General features: G+C 36.9%; 2 protein-coding genes across 5 annotated transcripts in view; both read left to right on the forward strand.

Annotated features, from left to right (window-relative positions):
- LOC123635247 (torsin-1A-interacting protein 2-like) overlaps nt 1–20,123 on the forward strand; it is a 30,745-nt gene that overhangs the window by 2,071 nt on the left and 8,551 nt on the right. Inside the window, exons 1-3 of one of the 4 annotated variants that reach the window (XM_045547238.1) lie at nt 9,593–9,679; nt 14,533–14,612; nt 17,516–17,693. In XM_045547238.1, the coding sequence (XP_045403194.1) occupies nt 17,660–17,693 (34 nt within the window). In that variant the 5' untranslated portion in view covers nt 9,593–9,679; nt 14,533–14,612; nt 17,516–17,659. Of the gene's footprint in view, nt 1–9,592; nt 9,680–14,532; nt 14,613–17,515; nt 17,694–20,123 lie in introns of those variants that run through there. The other 3 variants (XM_045547240.1, XM_045547239.1, XM_045547241.1) reach the window with 3 other exon arrangements.
- Nucleotides 9,673–11,891, forward strand: LOC123635248 (torsin-1A-interacting protein 2). The gene has a single exon (XM_045547242.1). The coding sequence runs from the start codon at nt 9,957–9,959 to the stop codon at nt 10,350–10,352; it is 396 nt and encodes a 131-aa protein (XP_045403198.1). The 5' UTR covers nt 9,673–9,956; the 3' UTR covers nt 10,353–11,891.

Here is a 20,123-nt window from a genome sequence, read left to right on the forward strand (position 1 = left end):
GTGTCCAGCTCCTGAGCTGAAATGATCCACCCACCTGGCCTCCCAGAGTGCTAGGATTACAGGTGTGAGCTACCACGCCCGGCCCTGTAATAACATTTTTGCAAGAAGTCAAATTTAAAACATGGGTTTATTAACTTCTGAGGGTTTTGTTTTAATTATATAAATAGAGATGTCTGGTTCTGCGTTTTTTAAAGATCTACTTGTGAAGCAGCAGCAGAACTTTCCTTTAGTGCAGTTTCCACTTGCCTTCCCCATTCCAAAAAATAAAACCTGTAGTTGTACTTTTATTTACTATTCATATGATAATAGTTAACAGTTTTTGAGGACTTCTTTTGTGCGCCCATAGTTGTAAATGTTGCACATTATCTCATTTAACCCTCCCACTACCTCTTCCATCTAGGTAGTATTATTCTATTTTGTGGCTAACAAAACCAAAGGCATATAGAGAGAGTTCATCACGTCAGAAGCTGGAGCAGTCATTCAGGCCTAGGCAGTCTGACTTTAAAGGATAGTGCTGTATTGGGTTCTGTATTTGTAGATTCACTATATGGGTGTTAGGTCATATACGTAGGCAGGAGTTGATCCCGGAGGCTGACTTACAACTCTTGGTATAAAAGTAATATTATTTATAGTATTTTTTAAAGTACTGTATAAAGATACTTTATAACTACCTTTTTTTGTTTATAACTACTTAGACCACCAGACTTTTAACAGCTTTTATAGGAAAATAAAGAATAGGAAAGTGTTTACTTCTTTAATGGATGAGGCCTTTCACCTATAGTTTTGTTAGTTGCAGTAGTAAAAATATGATTTGTGCACAAGGCAAATTATTAGGTCTGAACTTGCCCTTTTTGTTTATTAGAGATGAACATGGGGTTTATAATGAAGGAAAACTAACTTTTCTTTAAAGCAGTGCTCCTTAAACTTTACAGTGAACACCAGAATCATTTGGCAAATTTCTTCAAACATAAATTGCTTCAGGAGACCCTCAGAGATTCTGGTCTAGTGGGTCTAGGTTGGGGTCCAAGAATTTGTATTTCTAGCAAGCTCCAGGTGATGCTAATGATTCCCAGCTAATGAGTTTAATATAATAAGGAAACAAATATTAGTGGTGGTTGTCCACATTGCTGACTTGACAGTTATACCTCAGTAGCATTGAGCACTCAGATCTTCTTTGTTAAAGGAACCACAACTTTTTAGAGAAGTGGTTGATTTCAGAGCTAGGCAGGGAAAATACAAGATGAGCCTGGAACATCTTGTGCTTGAAATGAAGAAAATGCTCAAAATAAGTATTTGAGTCCATACTGATATAGCTGAATAAATAGATAAGTAGGGGAGAAGATACAACTCTTGCAGAAGAATTCCAGTTAGTAAACATAGAAGGAAAGAAGGAAATAGAAAACCACCATTAGCAACAACATAGTAGGTACTGAAGACAAAATCCATCTATGATGATAGTGAGTGAAAGATTGAGGAAAATCAGGATATTTACATGGTCTCAAAGTATCTCCCCCAGGATAATTATTAACTACAAAGGAAAAATAGTAACTTGACAGTGGAAGTATCATGTTAACCAAGTGATCAAGGTTAACATCACCAGTAATAAAACAAGGACATCATGAACCCGGTGATACGATGCAGTGGGAAGGCTACAACACCATTTATGTGATGTTTATTCTTCTTGCCCCAAATGCATAATCTCCTTTTCTTTCTAATCATGATATAATATTATAAAAACTCATTGGGAAGACATTCTACAAAATAACTGACCAGTATTCTTCAAAAGTGTCAAGGTCACAAAGACAAGGAAAAGTAATAAAAGACAAGCAAAGACTGAGGATAAATAGCAACTAAATGCAATGTGATGTGGGGATCCTGGATTGGACCCTGGAACTGAAAAAGGGCATTAGTGGGAAAACTGAAATTTGAACATGGCCTGTAGTTAATTGACTTTTACCAATGTTAATTTCTTGGTTTTGATAATTGTACTTTAATTATATAAGATGCTAGATGAAGGATATAAAGGAACTCTGCACTATTTTTGCAGCTTTTCTGTAAGTCTGAAATTAGTTCAAAGTAAAAAGTTTAAAATAAAACACATAAAAATGTGTTCACTTGAAGTAGCTACTAAAAGTGGTCAGGGGAGTTGAACTAAAACTGGGAATTGGTTATGCCACCCAGCATTGGAAATCTTAGCAAACTCTTAGATCCTTTGTGCATTGCTTAATGGCTCTGCATGGTCAGCCTAAACCAGAGATAAAAGTCAAAGGGATTTGAAGGTAATAGGAAGAAGGGTACTATACGTGTCTACTGAGAAGGTATGTATAGTATCTGAATAGTCCTTAGGTAAAAAAACAGTTCCCTAAGGAAGTAATTGGAGTGCTTTTTGTTCCTAGTGTACTTTTCCAAACTTCCTTTTAAAATTCTGGAGTAAGTTACCAGTTAGTGAAAATACTGGGAAATGAGTGGGTAAATTGTGAAAATAGTAATGCTGGGTGGGATATTGTGACAGTGGATATGGTGCAGAAGAGTGGGCAAGACTTAGAAATTTAGTTTTAAACACAGACACAAATAACTAATACATGTAATAGAAATACTTAAGCTTGCCACAGGGTTGGACTGTTGAAAACTGCCTATTAGCCTTAAAGGTTTGGCTACTGGTATTTTAAAGTTAAACTGTAGAATTTGAACCATGGACTTTGGGTCCATTAGGACAACACAGATAGAAATGTAGGAGTAAATTTCTAAATCATTTGTTCTCCTTTATGGACAATCTCCATTGCCCCGCACCAAAGTATGCTAGCAATGCATCTACATACCTGTTTTGTTTGTTAGTTCTTGGGGTGAAAAGGAACATTCTGCAGCTGTTTTCTAACCTAGGATCACAGTTTTCATTCAACTGGCCTGTTCTCAAGAGAACTGTGTGTGTGCTAAATGGTACTGAATATTGTCATCCGTATGCCTTCTCTCAAGACTTGATCTCAAGACTTTGCCAGATTAAAAGTAGTTCTTTACAAAACGAAGACTTTTCAGGAGCATTTTTTATAATGTATTTTCAACAAATTATTTTAGATTAGTGAATTCAAAAAGAGTGATTCTTCTTGTTTTCATACTCCCTAATCTCCCATCATCTAAATTCAGAACTAGTTATGAAATAGGAAGCTCTTAAGATTTCACTTTGTGTATGAAACTGATTAGAGAAACTATCTCGTACAAAAAAGACAGCTATGATTATTGATTAGCCTTAGAATGTAATACCACATAGAGGAAAATATTTAAAATGGGAATGCAAGAGGATTTAAAGTACTTGTTTTTTTCTATGTGTTTCTCTTTTATTTTTTAAATTTCTATGATATTATTTTATATTTTTTTATCAAGAGTTGGTTCAGGCTGAAGTCTAAAGGATATATTGCTTGGAAAAGTCACCCAAATGCTTACATAGTCTGAAACTAATTGTTGTGCTACCACTAAAAAGAACAAGAGAATTTTTGTTTATCAAAGGCAACTTTGAGTTTACTTACTAACATCCATTCAGGAAAGAATGAAATAGAATCAGAATATTTAGAGAAGGTAATTATTTAACATGTATAAAACTGCCATGGTTCGTGGGTGTAAATTTCAGTGGATTAAGTAGAACTGCATTTTCTGTTTTAGTGTGAAAGTGCTGTTTTCTTTTCTAAATTTTCTTCTAATAAATTTTTTTTTTTTTCTTTTTTGAGACAGAGTCTCTGTTGCCCTGGCTAGAGTGCCATGGCGTCAATCTAGCTCACAGCAACCTCAAACTCCTGGGCTCAAGCTATCCTTCTGCCTCAGCCGCCGAAGTAGCTGGGACTACAGGCATGCACCACCCTGCCCGGCTAATTTTTTCTATATATTTTTAGTTGTCCAGTTAATTTCTTTCTATTTTTAGTAGAGACGGGGTCTGGCTCTTGCTCAGGCTGGTCTCAAACTCCTGAGCTCAAGCAGTCCACCCGCCTCGGCCTCCCAGAGGGCTAGGATTACAGGCGTGAGCCACCGCGCCCAGCCTTTTCTAATAAAATTTCAGAAAGAATCTTAAATTTACTTTAGTTCTCAGAAACAAAAGTTCCAATTGTATAGCATTTGTATAGCATTTGTGTGGTAGGGAGACTCCTAAAACTTTGGTTTTTGCCCATTGTTTTTGGCAGAATGTTTGTTTGAAAATATAGGTGGCATGCGCCTATAATCCCAGCTACTCAGGAGGCTGAGGCAGGAGTTCAAGTCTAGTCTGGGACCCTGTCTCTAAAAAAAAAAAAAAAAAACTTAATTAAAAATTAATACAGGCATTCCAGCTTCTTCTGTGGGCCTTCTTAAATTTCCTGTGATCTCTCTGTACAGGTGATCTTTTTTTCTCTCTTTTTTTTTTCCTTTAAGACAGGATGTCATTCTTTTGCATGGGCTGGAGTGCAGTGGCGCAATCATAGCTCACTGCAGTCTCGAAGTCCTGGACTCAAGCAGTCCTACCTCAGCCTCCTGAGTAGTTAGGACTACAGGTGCACCACCACACCTGGCTAATTTTTAAATTTTTTGTAGAGATGGGATCTCCCTATTGCCCAGGCTGTCTACAGGTAATCTTTTTTATATCCATCTAAAAGCCCTTAGCTTTCACCTAAATCACTGGTTCAATCTGGATTCCCTAGACAACTAGAAGTCCTGAAAGATTGTTCTCTCCGTATCCATAGTACTTGACATTGGGTAGTTTTCTCAGATAACTTAAACAGTTATGGTTAATAATCAGAGTAATGGTAGTTCTCAGGGTATTTTGCATTTCTGAAAGCCTAATGATAGACATATATTTACCTTAAATCAGCTGCTTTTGACTTAAGCTAATGAAGTTGAGGATGGAAGCAAATTTCAGGATACCTAAGTCTTTCCAACTTTGTGTTGTAGGCATGCAGAATAGTATCTCTAATTTAAAATATTGAAAGTTTATAAACCAAGGCTAGTAACACTAGTTTTTTGGTTTATTAGAAGTTCTCACTGGTAAATCTACATGTCTGATTAATAAAAATGAAAAAACGAAATTATTACAAGAGTGCAAATTGTTAGTCATCTTTCAAAATGAGATGCAAGGAAGTGCTAGGAATAAAAGTTGTCTTTGATTGTAAAATGATTAGGAACCATTGATGCCTAATGGTCCTCTATCACTTCAGATTCCTTTGAGAGTCTAAGAGTATATACTGTCTTTCTGGGAAAAATGCATGTATATACATAAAGATTTTTATATGTTTCAGGGGATTCAGGACTTCTTTGAAACTTATCCTGCATTTTTTTTTTGTGTGTGGAAGTGGAAAATTGAGGGGTGATTTCTTCCACCCCCACCCCCAGTATATAAACACAGTTTAGGAATATCCTTTGGCTTTGCAAACAGCTTATGAAAGGGCTTTCTAAAGCTTAACTGTCACTGCATCAGAAAGGCAGTATCTTCATAATGGTTAAGAGTACAGGCTCTGGAACCAGTCTGCCTGAATTTAAATCTGACTTCTGTACAACTGCCTATATGATATTGGGCAAATTGCTTAACTCTGTTTTGTTAACTGTAAAATAGAGATAATGATCCCTTGTTGGATTCTTGTAAAGAATGAGTTAATACACATAAGGTATTTAGAATAGAAAATGGCATTCCTTAAATAAATGTTAGCTATTGTTAAGTATTATTGTCTAACAGACAGAAGGTTATTGTGTGTTGTTGAATACCTGGCCAAGTGAGGTTCTCTGGGCTGCATCTTGCCTGTAGGAAAGGTGCCTTTTTCCAGTCTGCACAAAGGTGCCATATGAAGTAGCAACTTCCCTATACAAAGATTCATGCCTTCAAGGCGAATGCCAAGATAAACTGTTTTTTTCATACCGGCATTAGGTAGCCCCTTTTGCCTTATTTCTATGAAGAGATGGTTGCTTACCATTTTATGAGAAAAACAAAGAGCCATATTTTCTGTAGGGCTTCTCTTTATCGCAATATATCGGTCACCTGCTTTGCCTCTGAGCAAATTATCTGGTGCTACTCTTGTGCACGATGAGAAAGTTTGGTTTTGCTTATTAATGTCTTCTATCCTGTTGCTGTTTCCACACTACTTTTTTTTTTTAAATTATAAAGTACTGAATAGAGATGCTGTAAGCTGTACCTCCACCCAGTTAAAGAAAAAAAAATTACAAGTTATCTTTGAAATTCTTTGGATGCCCTCCCCATCCCATCCACTTTACTCTCTCATCATAGGTAATAATTATCTTGAGTTCTGGGCTTATCCTTCTTTTCTTTCTAGCTTTGTTGCATATTTATCCCTAAACAATATATTAATTTTACATGCTTTTGAAACTTTATGTAAGTGGAAGGTTTAAGAATGTGTGCATTGGCCAGGCACGGTGGCTCATGCCTGTAATGCCAGCACTTTGGGAGGACCTCTTGAGGCCAAAAGTTTAAGACCAGCCTGGGCAACATAGTGAGACCGCCGTCTGTACAAAAAATTTAAAAATTATCCAGGTATGGTGGTGTGCTCCTCTAGTCCTAGCTACTCAGGAAGCTGAGGCAGGAGGATTGCTTGAGCCCAGGATTTTGAGGCTGAAGTGAGCTATGATGGTGCCACTGCATTCCAGCCTGGGTGACAGAGCAAGACCCTGTCTCAAAAAAAAAAAAAAAAAAAGTGCACGTGTGTGTATTTTTTTCCTTTTGATACTTTTTTTTTTTTTTAAGCTCAACTTTCTTGAGTTTCATCTATGTCTATATATACAGTGTCTCATTGTATGGCAATCCCTCAGTTTATCCATTCTATTGTTTATGGACATTCTGGCTATTATTTTGCTATTACACAGTGCTACCATGAATATTTTTATTCATGTTTTCAAATGCACATATGTAAGTTTCTGTAGGGTGTATGCCTAAGCATGGAATTGCTGAGTTATAGGAAATGCACCTCTTGAGCTATACTAGATAATGCCAAATTAATTCCAAAAGTGGTTGTACTAATTCACACTTCTGTCTTAAGAATGTAAGGATTTAAGTTGTGCTTTCTTTTTGCCTTTTGTTCATTCAAGAAATATTTATTGGACATTTGTAGCAGTAAATAAAAAGACAATCCTGCTCTCAGGGAGTTTATATTTTAGTGGAGAAAAATAGCTAAAATGTGTAATATAGCAAAGTGGTATGTGTTTATGGAAAAAAAAAATAAAGCAGGGGGAGTGGATGTTGTCTCACTGCTCTTAGAACCATGTGAGTGATTAGAGGCTAAGGGGATGAAATATAACTAGGAAGTCCTGGGCTTCCTGTGGGATGACATGAATAGATGCAGGTATGAGATTGGTCCTGATGCTTTCAAGTAGATAATGGTATTGAAGCTGTGAATGTTGGGGTGGGGGTGGCATTTGGGAATTTTGCCAGGAGCATTTCCAGGTGCCCTTCTCTTCACTGCTCATTCAGAAGTGATAAGGCTAAAGAGTTTGTGAAAAAGAGGCCATTAAAGGGTGTTGGTACTCTGAGCACTTGGAGCTCTGGGGTCGCCTTTTGGCTCTTGCCTATAGTGGTTTGAAGGACCCAGGAGAGGGGTTGTCTTGTCTGGAACATACAGAATAGTGGAGTTTTCGTGATTCAGGAATGCTTTGAGCTCTGGTGCTTACTTGACTCTTGAAGTTGGAGAAATGAAAGTTGGGGGAGGGATGGAGTTATTCTGAGCACTTGGAACTTGAGGGCTTTCTCTTGACTCCTGCCAATGAAGTCCTGGGGGAGGGGTGGTTTCTATAGTATGGCAAATCCCCTTAGTCAAACTTGTTAATGTTTGCTAGTCTGGTGGATATGAAATAATATTTGCATTTCCCTGATATCACTCTAAAAATCCAAAATTTGACCTTTTAAATGTCAGACTTACTCATATAGCTTTACTTTCGTCGTCTGTGTTTAGTGAGTTCCACAGTTGTGGGGGTTTTATTCATCATCTATCTATATACCATGACTAGGCAGCCAAGATTTAATTCAGCAGCTGAAACTTTTACTCTGGTGACTCTTGTCAGCAGACCCTCAGGAAATCTATTACGTCCTATGCTATCACCACCGAGTATAAGGTCATTGAGTCAAGAACCCTACTTTTTCTCCACTATGCCTGAGGAGCTGAATTGGTAGCCCTCACCCACACATTGTTACCTAACCTCAAAAAACACATCAGTATATGCACTATTTCACCTCCTCTGGGGCACCCATCAAAACGTGAGCCCCACGTTGTAGCACTGTCAGAGGCTCTTCAGTTGACTTTTAAACTTGCCATCTTAAAATCTGAGAGTCACAGCTATTATTAATAATTTATAAGGAAAATGCTTTGGCTGACCACAACTAAGGCTGTAACTATTGTTTTTCAGGCCATATCTTTATACAGTTTTAACACCTACACCCTTCCTATGTGCCTTATTACTCTCACAGTGTTGATTCTCAGAATTTATAAAAAGAACACTGTAAAAAGTCAGGGTATATATTTTAATCTGATAATCTGTGATACACCGTAGGTGACCATCTAGTTGTTTCATACATCCTGCTGCCCCACCTTGTTTGCATACTACATTCAGTGTCATGAAGGGGAGTACAAAGACGATGATGGCATCTGTACATTCTAACTGATTTACTATTTATTTTCCAAGAATAGCTCAGAACTGCTCAGGACTATGCCTTACTTGCCTTCTCAAACTGACAGTGTACATAAACCAATAAAGATAAATGTGAGCAGTGAGACCTGCCCCTCTTCTTTTCTTTTTTGGTGTTCAAAAGGATTTCATCCAGCTTCCTATGGTTAGCTTTTAAGAATATTACCTAATAATTTTGTAAGCTTTTTCCCAGGTGGACTGAAACCTATTAGGGAAAAGTTGTCATTGTTAATGTTATCCCATACATTATGGGAATACCATTTATGGCACCCATTTCACAGAAAATACATACAGGAGATCTCAAAGTTTTACCAAGTTAAACATGATTACACAGACTTACTATTCCCAATGTGCAAAAGGAGTAGAAGAAATACAGTCCTAAAAAAAAAAATAAGCTAGTCCTAGTACAAATTTTAAATGATCCAGAACCCTTCCTGGTGCTCATATGAGCATAAGAATAACTGTCAATAGATAAATTGGTTTTTACCTATGTTAAATTGTCATGGGGTAACCCATGAGACATTTCTCATCCACCTTGACTGACCCAAATAATTTCTACATGCATGTTTCTAATAATATTGTGAGCAACTGCAAAACCCATATGAGTCGTCTGAAGTTTTATCATTTACAGGTATGTGACGCATTCCCAGATCCTCCAGCCAACTCAACATCAGCTCTTTCTCTGTGACTGGGTCCTGATTAAGGTCCTCCCAAGAGAGACTTCATTGGATCTACGCTCAAGAGGACTCTGCCAGGTTTTCCTGACCACCCTACATCGCTGTAAAGTGCCAAGGCCTTAAGACTTGGGTCCATTTATCACAACGGCAAGGGTGCCATCGCCAACAAAAGATCCATTGGACCTGTCAGCTCCTCTGTTTCAGCCAGCAGACATAATCTTACCAAGAAAGAGTAAGCCAAGTGCCTCTGTGTGACACCACCACCAGCTGATAACAACAAAAAAATAATAACTAATTTAGCCTAAAGCCTATCTCTTCTTGAAAAGCTGGGATTTGAAGGAGCTATTCTGAGATCTGTGCTGCTAGTAAGTGACTAATAACATTATAAATGACTGATAACCTTATAGACTGGATTGGTCCCTGAGTTCAGAGACTGAGTTGCAATTGAGTGAAAAATAGACAACGAAATCTTGAAGAATTGCACAGAGGTGCAAGCCAAATTTAGCCCTCTCCAAGTAATGTTGATTGAACTGAGAAATTGCTAAACCAAACCTGTATTAGGACTGGTTATTTTGGTGTCTCTCTTTGTCATTGTTGCCTCTTGCTGTTACATTGCTCCCTGTGTTGTCTTTCTAGATCCAGATGTTCTCAGATAATTCACATTGCCCTGATTGTGGACAACAGTGGTTCCCTAGTTTAGAACTAGGCCATTGGTTGTACCAAACTGAACTTGTCGAAAATGAATGTTACCAAGTATTCTTAGACCGTATTAACAGAGCTGATTATTGCCCTGAGTGTTATCCTGATAATCCTGCTAATAGAAGCCTTGTTCTTCCGTGGTCTTTCCCACTTGAATGGGCTCCCCAAAATCTCACCAGGTGGACCTTTGAAAAAGCTTGCCATCCATTTCTTCTGGGTCCTCCACTGGTTAGAAAAAGAATACATGACTCTAGACTAGCTGGTTTTAACCCTGCATTACAGTTAATCTTGACCAGAACAGACAAAACCTTAAATAAAAAACTTGGCCAAAGCAAATAACTTCTCCAACAGTCAAAATCATCAAGTTCTAGAGGATTTTGTGCTAGTAGTCCAAGGAAGATGGAAAAAATAACTCATTTCTAACTCTGACCCACATTGTCACTACTTTGGGGAATTGCTTCAATTGCTGGACCTGCTTCTGTGGCCTACATGTATTTTGTTCAGCATGAATTTAGTCAATATTCAAGACCGACTATTCATCTAGAGCTAGACTAATCCATATTCCCTATAAGCAGTGTTTTGAACTATCTTGCCACTCCTAAAAAGTTCCACAGCCTAATTATTGACAAATGATAAAGTAATCCTAGAAGGGAGGCCCCATACTGTGCTGCATAGTGGCATTTCTAAGGGTAACTTTTGTGGGAAAGCATTCTCATTGAAGCTGGATCCTAGATTATTCCAGTAAATTTTAATAAGAACTATGTTCTAAATTCCACATCTTATACATTGATCAGTGATGGTATGTGTGTGTGTGTGTGTGTTTGTATATAAATGTATTCATGTATAACCATTTATTCATCATTGACTCTGGCCCATCATCAGCATGGCTGTGACATTGATAACTGGTCACTGTCAGAGAAGTCACATTGTATTAGGTAACACATGCATAGGTTATGTAAAAACATGCAGAAATATGCCACCTGTCTACACTTTGCTCTACATAAACAAAGACTGACCTTCGTGATGAGTGAATTTACAATGTCCTCCCCTAGAAATGGAAAAGCACCTGTATGAGATACATGACGAAAGGAATTATTGAGCCTGACTCTATATGTATTATGAGCAGTCTAGGGGAAGCATCTTTCTTAGAACTAAGAAGGTCTTGCTGAACATTGGCCACATTCTGGATTTTTCTTGTTCATAAAAATCATGGAACCAGAGTTTGGGGTTAAGCAACTTAGAAAAAGTTATTGAAAACAACTCAGAGGCCACTGAACAATTTTTAAATTACACTTAAGATGCTAGGTATCTAGTGCTAGCATATTACCTCAACAATGTTATCAAGGACCCAAATTCTTTCTGTCTTTCCCTGGGATCCTTGTCATGTTTGCTTTTTATCCTTATGGTGGTTTCTTCAATGAGTAAATATGGCTTGTTGCACCAGATATTTTAATCCCAGGAAAAGGTTAGAAGTAGGAAGCAAAAGGCTTTTTCCTTTCAAATCTATCTTTTATTTGGGAATAAAGTCTTTCCCCAGAGTTCATAGCAGGTTTCTTCTTAACGTCTCATTAGAAGGTACTGGTTCACAAGGGAACCTGGGAAAGCTTGGCAGAGGGGACCAGGATTAGTATTGCCTGGGTAGGGTGCATTGCCTCCATTGATAAAATCAGGGCTCTTTTAGGTAGAGAGAAGTGGGAAATGAATGACTGTTGGAATGCAATAAATCATACTTGCCACATGTTGTGAGACCTTAAGTTATTTGTTGGCCTGTATAAAGAGTGTACCCCAGAGATCCACCGTGTACTTGCCTTATGTCTATCATGATGGAGGCTCTCTCCTGTTATATTGCTAAATAAACTGTGTGGGCTGCTAAATTGAGTAAAGACTAGTTAGTTTGTCATTAACCATTAATTAAGAACTCCTTCACTATGCTAAAGCTCTTCCTATAAAGTAAAAATTTACTTTGAGATAGTGCTTTTGAGGACTGTATTGTGATCAATATTATTGTCTCCCAAATTTTTTCAATTATTAGACAATGCTGATGCTACAAGGACACACTAAGAAACACATTATATATGTGTGATATTTTAAACAGCAAAATAGAGAAAAGGTCTTTATTTTAACCAATCTCTCCTTTAAATAGTAAGGTCAATTTAAAAGGACTTATACCATTGATTTCTCAAATCAATACCTAAGCAGTACCTTGGAGAGCTTATTAAAAAATGTAGATTTCTTGGTTTACTATAGATATTTTGATTCCTTAGGTGGTTTGTAGGGCCCGGGAATCTGCATATTATAAATAGCACCTCAGGAGATTCTTATGCAGGTGCTCTATGGACCATACTTTGAGAAACACTGTAGTAGCACATCCATAGTGTTTACTTATCTGGCTTGAAAGAATGGGAGCTGAGAGTCAGTACTGCAAGGTAGTAATATTTGTCATACTTTCCTGTGCTGGTGACATGTAAAGAGGTTTCATGTCAGACTGAAGATCACTGTCAATATTTTAGGTCATAGCACAGTCATATTTTTCTCATTAATTAAACTAATCAGAACTGTTCTAGCCCTCCTCACAGACAGTTCTGTTTGGTGTCATAAGCTACGTGAGTATATAGGCAAGAGAAAGGGATCAAAAATATTAATTTTAATATTAAGGGTACCTTGCCTTCAAACATGATTATATTGGCATGCATGTTACAAGGTTAGTTCTCAAAAACTAGCATCATAAAACTGAGCAAAGGAGAAAATTTAGGATGGCTTTGCAGCTTTTCAGCTTAGATTTTTTTAGTATGACTTCACGTGGCTTAAAATATTGCAGATTCTAGAATACTCCATAGTTGATATGAATAATGAATTTTACTAAAATATAAGTACTGTGTTGTTAAAAGTAATTCTAAGAACAAATGGTCTAGGGCTTATCTGGTGTTTTAAATTGTGTAAGTCATATTAGTCTCAATTTTTATAGTGTGGAAGAATTGATAATATACATAATGGTAGCATTTCTAAAATGACCATTATAACTACTTCCTGTTATTTTATGGCAGACCTGGGAGTGGAAGCATTAATGGAAACATACTGGGGGCAGACTGAAAAGAAAATACATCTGCCAAAAAGGTGGGGGTTCTCATGGGGTATGGGTGGCTGAGGTAAGATTCATCAGTAAGTTATAGGAAGAGAAAGCGCAGGCAAATGTAAGTCCATGGCATCCAAACACTGTGTGGCAATCTGCATGCCATAGCTGTCTGTAAAAGTGGGACGAGCCATAGTCCTTTCATCTCTTTAATCTCCCGTGGGAACCCTTGATTCTCCATGGAATTTTGGGGACATAGCTTGAAAACTACTTTTTGTAGAGGAAAAATAATGACCTTGCCACTAGCTAGATTTGTATTCTAATTCTGACACTACTAAATGACTCTGGGCATTTTAACCTCTCTCTCTCTATTTTCTTAATACCTACCTTACACTGCTGTGAGGTTTAAATGTGTTAGCATATACCAATCTCACATAGTAGCACATAGTAAATCTGTAGGACTAGGAAAGGTACAGGGCAAGAAGGCAAATGTTAGAACTAGGAAATAATGTAGAGTCTTAGAACAGGGATTAAAGCCGGTTGTTAGAATGTGGTGCTGAATTATTTAAAAACGTGTTAAATCTCTCCCAATGAAGGGCAAGATTGTTTTGGGGACTGAGGTTGAGCCTGTATTGTGTCAGATGGTCTTAGGTATAAGGATCAACAGGCCTGGAGGGATAGATGGACCCAAGGTAGATCCTTGTCGTATTTTTTAGGTCCATTTAAAATCTTAATTATAGTTGATGTAATTGCTGTATGATTTATTATATCGCTTGAGACTTTCCACAGCACTGAAATAAGCAGGTTGAGAAAAGTTGAAGGATATGTGCCAGTTTACTCAGGTCATACGTGCTAGAGTCACAAGTAAAAGCTAGATTTAAGTATTCCATAGTCAGAGTGCTTTGTAGAGTGTTTAATATAAGCTTTTTTAAGGCGTCATGGTTAAAAGCTTAGGTCCCACAGCCAGACTACCTGAGTTCAAATCCTGACTCTGCCCTTAGCAGTTGTGTGTTCTTTGGTAAGGTTCTTAACCTTTCTAGATCTCAATTTCCTTATCTGTAAAATAAAGTTAATATATAGTGCTTTGAATGCTGCCTGGCATGAAGAAGGCATTCAATAAATATTAGATTTTATAGTTGTGTATGCTTTATATGTTATTTCTTTCCACAGCAGGATTGTAAATTGTTTGAGGGTCAAGATATGTTTCTTTTTATCCCTGGAGCCAAAAATGGCATCATTCACTAAAATAAAAGTGTTTAAAAATAAAAAAAGATAAATACTTGTACCCTTACTACCTACATTAGTCATGATGGCATTTACATCTAAATTATCATCCTGGAATTAATGATTCTTTTTTGATTTTCTTAGTTGCTACAATTATAATTACCTCCTCTATTAAAAAAAATTAAATCTTTGTGCTTCCTGATACCTACTCCTTTCTCCCCCCAGGTTTTCCCTAGGTTTTCTTCTCTCCTTTTTGCTCGGTCCCATGGCAACACTAGCAGTTTACAGGATGGAGTGGAGAATGGGTAAGGTCCCGCTGCTCTCTCAGCCCTGATCTTGTCTCACAGACAGCTTTTCCTTGTCCTGTATTCTCCCAGCTGGTTGTGACAAAATGTATAGGAGGCTGTGGTGGAAGTGTACCTCTGTAGTGTGAGGTCATAGCATGTGGGCTCCAAGAGTTACCATTCCAGGCCTTTCCTTTTCATACTTTTCCTACAGAGCCTAATATATTTTATTACTCATTTTTAAAAATCATTATCTACATCAAAGATACAGAAAAATGCAGAGAATAACAAGCATCTGTGTACCTAGATCTAAACTACATTAACATTTTCCCATAGTTAACCTCAGTTCTTTTTATTTTTTAAGAAACTTTACATATACTACTGAAATCTGCTTGTTCCTTGGAGAAGCAAGCACTAAATGGAAGTTAATGTGTACCCTTTCCATTTATATGTTTACTTTTTATTATAAATTTATATATAAACAATGCACACAGTGAAAGAATGGAATACTTTCAAAACTTTCTTAGTATCAAATTCATATTTAAGCATGTAATATGTATTAATTTGCAGGTACTGTTAGAACACTTAATTTTATATGTTGGAGACTCCTGAACTTGGTTATGTGACTGCTGTGAGAAGGGCGTTTAGTATACCACACAGTGGCACCTACTAGATTGTTAAAGCATTTACTGTTGTCCAGTGAAATGAAGCAGAAAGGGTAAATTTTAAAGGAGCACGGGCATCCACGTTTGCAGAGGAAACAGTGAGGCAAATTTGTGTCCCTCTTTAGAGAAGTTCTAGGAAATCGAATTAAGCAAAGCATATCCCTCAGCCTACAATTTAGTGCATTCTCCATAAATGGAGAATAAAACCCTATGGCTTTAACCTGTTACAAGCCCTGATGGAGACAATTAAAACAAAAGGATGCAAGTTTTGTTGCAGATTTCAGGGTCACAGGGAAGTGGAGATGACATTGATGAGGTTAAATTTTTTTAAGTAGAAAAATCAATCTTTATCACCTCCACATATGGGGTACTGAAAACCAACATTTCACAATTGAACTTGTAAGGGATTCACTAAAATAAGTGTCTTTTGTGCAGCCCACAGGTCTTCATCAGATCCTTATTGCAAAAGATACCATCAAAGGTATCTTTTTTCAGACATGGTTATGGAATGATTTTTTTCTACAGCTACAAAAAGTCCCAACAACTCCATTTTCCATCAGGTTGAGGCTCTGCCTCACTTCCATTATACAGTCCAGCACTCAGGTTCCTAATAAACACATTTCCTGATAGGGATTTGATACTGTTCAGAAGATTGACCTGCCTCTGGAACAGTGAACAGTGATGATACGTTTCAAAGAGTCTAAATGAAGTGGGCTACAGGATTGATGTGTGGTTTGTGACAGGAAAGGTATATGTCAAGCATTTGTAAGATTATAGAAATACCTGTTCTGGCTCCTTTGTTGATTCTTTTTTATTTTAACCTCGTAACCAAATAATCACATTCTTGAAAGCATTCAGTTCTGTTTGTTTTCAATAAAGTTTATTGAGGATAATCTACATACAATATACGAACAGATTTTAAGTTTTATGACAAATGGAACCACCACCTCAGTAAAGATGAAACACTTCATAACCTCATAAAGGTTTCCTTGCTGTTTTCCAATCCATACTCCTTCCTCCAGTAACCACTAATCTGTTTTCTATTACTTTTGATCGTAATCATTTGCCTATTTTAGAACTTCATGTAAATGGAATCATTTGATGTACACTTTTATGTATGGGTTCTTTCACTCAATTTTTAGATTCATCCAAATCTAAAAGAGATGACAAGGAACTCTCCAAATTTGAGGCATTCCTAAGTGTTCACACCACCAGAAAGAAGGGTCTGTCCTTAACTCCTCCCAGTTTACATATACCGTCACTATTCATTCATTCATTTTTTATATTCCTTTAAATTAAAATATGGAGTTCCTACTATACGCTAGGTCCTGTGCTGGGCATTTGGGATCAGAATTTTTAATTGCTAAAATTTAATTTTACCCAAGAGTACTGTGAGAAAAACACAAAGAAGGCTAGTTAGCTATCCCCTCAGCTAGGCTATCAAAAAAATGTAACACTTCACAAAGCTCTTAAATATGGATTTTTGTGTTTCAGTCCTCATAGCAATCCTTAATCTTATTTTTATAGGCAGTGAAAGTTAAGTAACTTATCAGTTTGTTTTTGACAAAAAATAAGATTTAACTATAAAATGATACTCAGTTTTTATTGCTTATAAATTACTTCTGATTTTGATTTTTTTTTTGTATAAACCTCATAATTTTTCTTTATCTGTCTTCTTGGAGACTTGTATAAAAAGACATTGTATAAAGGGATCTCTGTCTCCACATTTTACCAGAAGATACTTACAGAAAACCATGAAGGTGGCAGTCCAAATGTGTATTTCCTAGTACCTCAAGGCAGCCCCTGTGCATTGTTATTTGTTAATAAGTGAATGCCTCTGATAGGCAGACTATGAGAAAATTATATGGGAAAGAAATCAAAGATATAAAGGAAATATACAGTGATTGTCACAGCAGTGACTTAAATTCTAATCTTAGAATTTTTTTTTTTTTAACTTCCATTTCAGGCTATTCTGTTTACGATTCTGGATACCTGATCTTATTTTTTATTCTCTTTCAACTATACTGGAATGTATTAGGAGATTATGATGTCCATGCAAGGATAATAATAGTCTGTATCTTTTTTTTTTTGTCTACTATTTGGAGTATGAACCTCATGACACTGGAAAGCAGTTTTTCTTTACTAAAAAAGTTTCAGAAAGGAAATATTCCTCAAACTAAACAGATTTAATAAAGCTGAAATTGGCATTTCCCCCTTGTATGGATAAAAAGTGATTTAATTTTTTTCATTTTATTTTAGTCACTGTGTGTATGCCTTGTTTCCTGGGTCCCCTGGAAGCATGAGTCTGTTGGGACTTGGGACAAGAAGAAAACAAGATATCTTCACAAGGAAAATCAGACACTGAAAAAACTACCCCAAATTCTGAAGACATAGAACACAAACATGACTGACAGTGGATTTAGGGAGCCTCAAGAGGGTAAGACTAGTTTGTGCAGCACTGACATTTGTGCTGCAGGAAAATAGGCTGTGCTAAGAGAGAGAATCTCTGATGACTGAACCTGAAGTTTTGAAGTAAAAAAGCTAATTCAGTAGATTAATTTGTGTTATTATTCTTTAATATTTACTGAATTTTACTATAATAGCAGGCCCTAATTATAAGGAAGATAATTGTTTTAGAGACTCCAATAGTAGGGACCTATAATATTGGAAAAATACAATGCATCTTTTAAAAAGCTGGTAGATCTTTAGATCTATAAAATTAAAAAAAAAACTGTGCTATATTTAGAGGGGATGTTTCAGTTACAGGTAAGAGTGAAATTTAATTTCTTTATCCTGCTTATATGTATATATAAGAGATATAGGTAAAATACAAAATAGATTTTTCAGAGGAGAAAGGACATGTATTTAAAAATCTTTTTGGCTGGGCGCGGTGTCTCACGCCTGTAATCCTAGCACTCTGGGAGGCTGAGGTGGGTGGATCGTTTGAGCTCAGGAGTTTGTGACCAGCCTGAGCAAGAGCAAGACCCTGTCTCTACTAAAAAATAGAAAGAAATTAGCTGGGCAACTAAAAACATACAGAAAAAATTAGCCGGGCATGGTGGCACATGTCTGTAGTCCCAGCTACTTGGGAGGCTTAGGCAGGAAGATTGCTTGAGCCCAGGAGTTTGAGGTTGCTGTGAGCTAGGCTGATGCCATGGCACTCTAGCCCGGTAGCAGAGTGAGACTCTGTCTCAAAAAAAATAAAAATAAAAATCTTTTTATTGGCTGGGTGCAGTGGCTCGTGCCTGTAGTCCCCAGCTGCTGGGGATGCCGGGGCAGGAGGAGTGCTTGAACCCAGGAGTTCACAACCTACCTGGGCAATATAGTGAAACGAGCCCACCCCCACAGCTTGCACCCTACTCAAAAAACCCACAAAAACAAAAAATCTTTTTACTATGGAAGTTTTTAAGTGTTATAAAAGAACAGTATAATGAACCCTCCATGTACTCAATATCCAACTTCAGCTATTACCAATAACAATGCTGATCTTGTTGCCTGCCCTGGATTATTTTAATGTAAATCCAAGACATAATATCATTTTATTTTATTTGTAAGTACTTTAGCTTACATCTCCAAAAGATAGATTGTTTTTTTAAAAACATAACCAAAATATCTTATTGAAAATTTCTGGCTGTCTCAGTGGCTCATGCCTGTAATCCATCCTTGCACTTGGGAGGTCAGGGAGGGAGGATAGCTTGAGGCCAGGAGTTCGAGACCAGCCCAAGCAAAATAGCTAGAGACCTTGCCTCTACAAAAATATTTTTAAAAAATTAGTTGGGTGTGGTGGTGTGTGCCTGTAGTTCCAGTTACACTAGAGGCTGAGGCAGGAGGATCACTTGAGCCCAGGAATTTGAGGTTGCAGTGAGTTATGATTGTGCCACTGCACTCAAGCCTGGGCAACAGAACGAGACCCTGTCTCAAAAACAGAAAAAGAAAAAAAAAATTCGAACATTATATAAAAGTAGAGAGATTAAGTGAACCTCCATGTGCCTGTTAAAGAGCTTCATCTGCTTTCAGGTCATGGCTATTATAATTCATCTACACTGCCACACTTCTGTGTTCCCCATATCATCTAACTGAGGCAAATTCTAGACATCCTATAATTTTACCCATAAATAACTTGAATATGTATCTCTAAAAGATGAGGATTCTTTTTAAAAAACATAATCATAATACTTTTATCATACCTAAAAAGATGAAAATAATTCGTTAGTATCATCAAAATATCTGGCATTCAGATATTCTTGATTGTCTCATGTTTCTTTAATGGTTGGTTTATTCTAAATTGGATTTAAACATTGTGGTCCACATTGTATTTGTTTGATGTGTCTCTTGAATCTCAATCCATAGGTTACCCCTCCTTTTCTTCCCTTTTCTTGCCATTTATTTTTATTTCTTGCCATTATTAAAGAAACGCAGTCTTTTGTCTCTTGAAATTTGCCCATTCTGGGTTTTGCAGATTACATTCTTGAGGCATAATTTAGTATATTTCTTTATCCGTATATTTCTTAGAAGCTTGTAGTTCTAGAAGCTTTATCAGATTCCAGTTCAGTTGTTTGGGAAGAATACTTAACAGGTGGTCTAGTGTACTTCTTAGTTCATTGTATTGGGAGGTTAATGACATCTGGTTTTTCCTTGTTTTTGTGATGTTGATTGATCAGTGGGTTTAGCAGTTGTCAGTCTGGTTCATCCATTATAAAATTCCCCATCAGCCTTTTGCATAATGGTTTTAGCTGCCATTGATGATCATTGCCTTTCATTAGGGAAGAAGATATATTTAATATATTGAAAAGTTGGTTCTGTCACTCAGAATTGTTTTATATTAGCATTATTTGTTGAATTTATTAACATGATAATAAATTTGTTT

This window comes from Lemur catta, chromosome 3 (genome assembly GCF_020740605.2).
Source record: "Lemur catta isolate mLemCat1 chromosome 3, mLemCat1.pri, whole genome shotgun sequence".
Classification (NCBI taxonomy): domain Eukaryota; kingdom Metazoa; phylum Chordata; class Mammalia; order Primates; family Lemuridae; genus Lemur; species Lemur catta.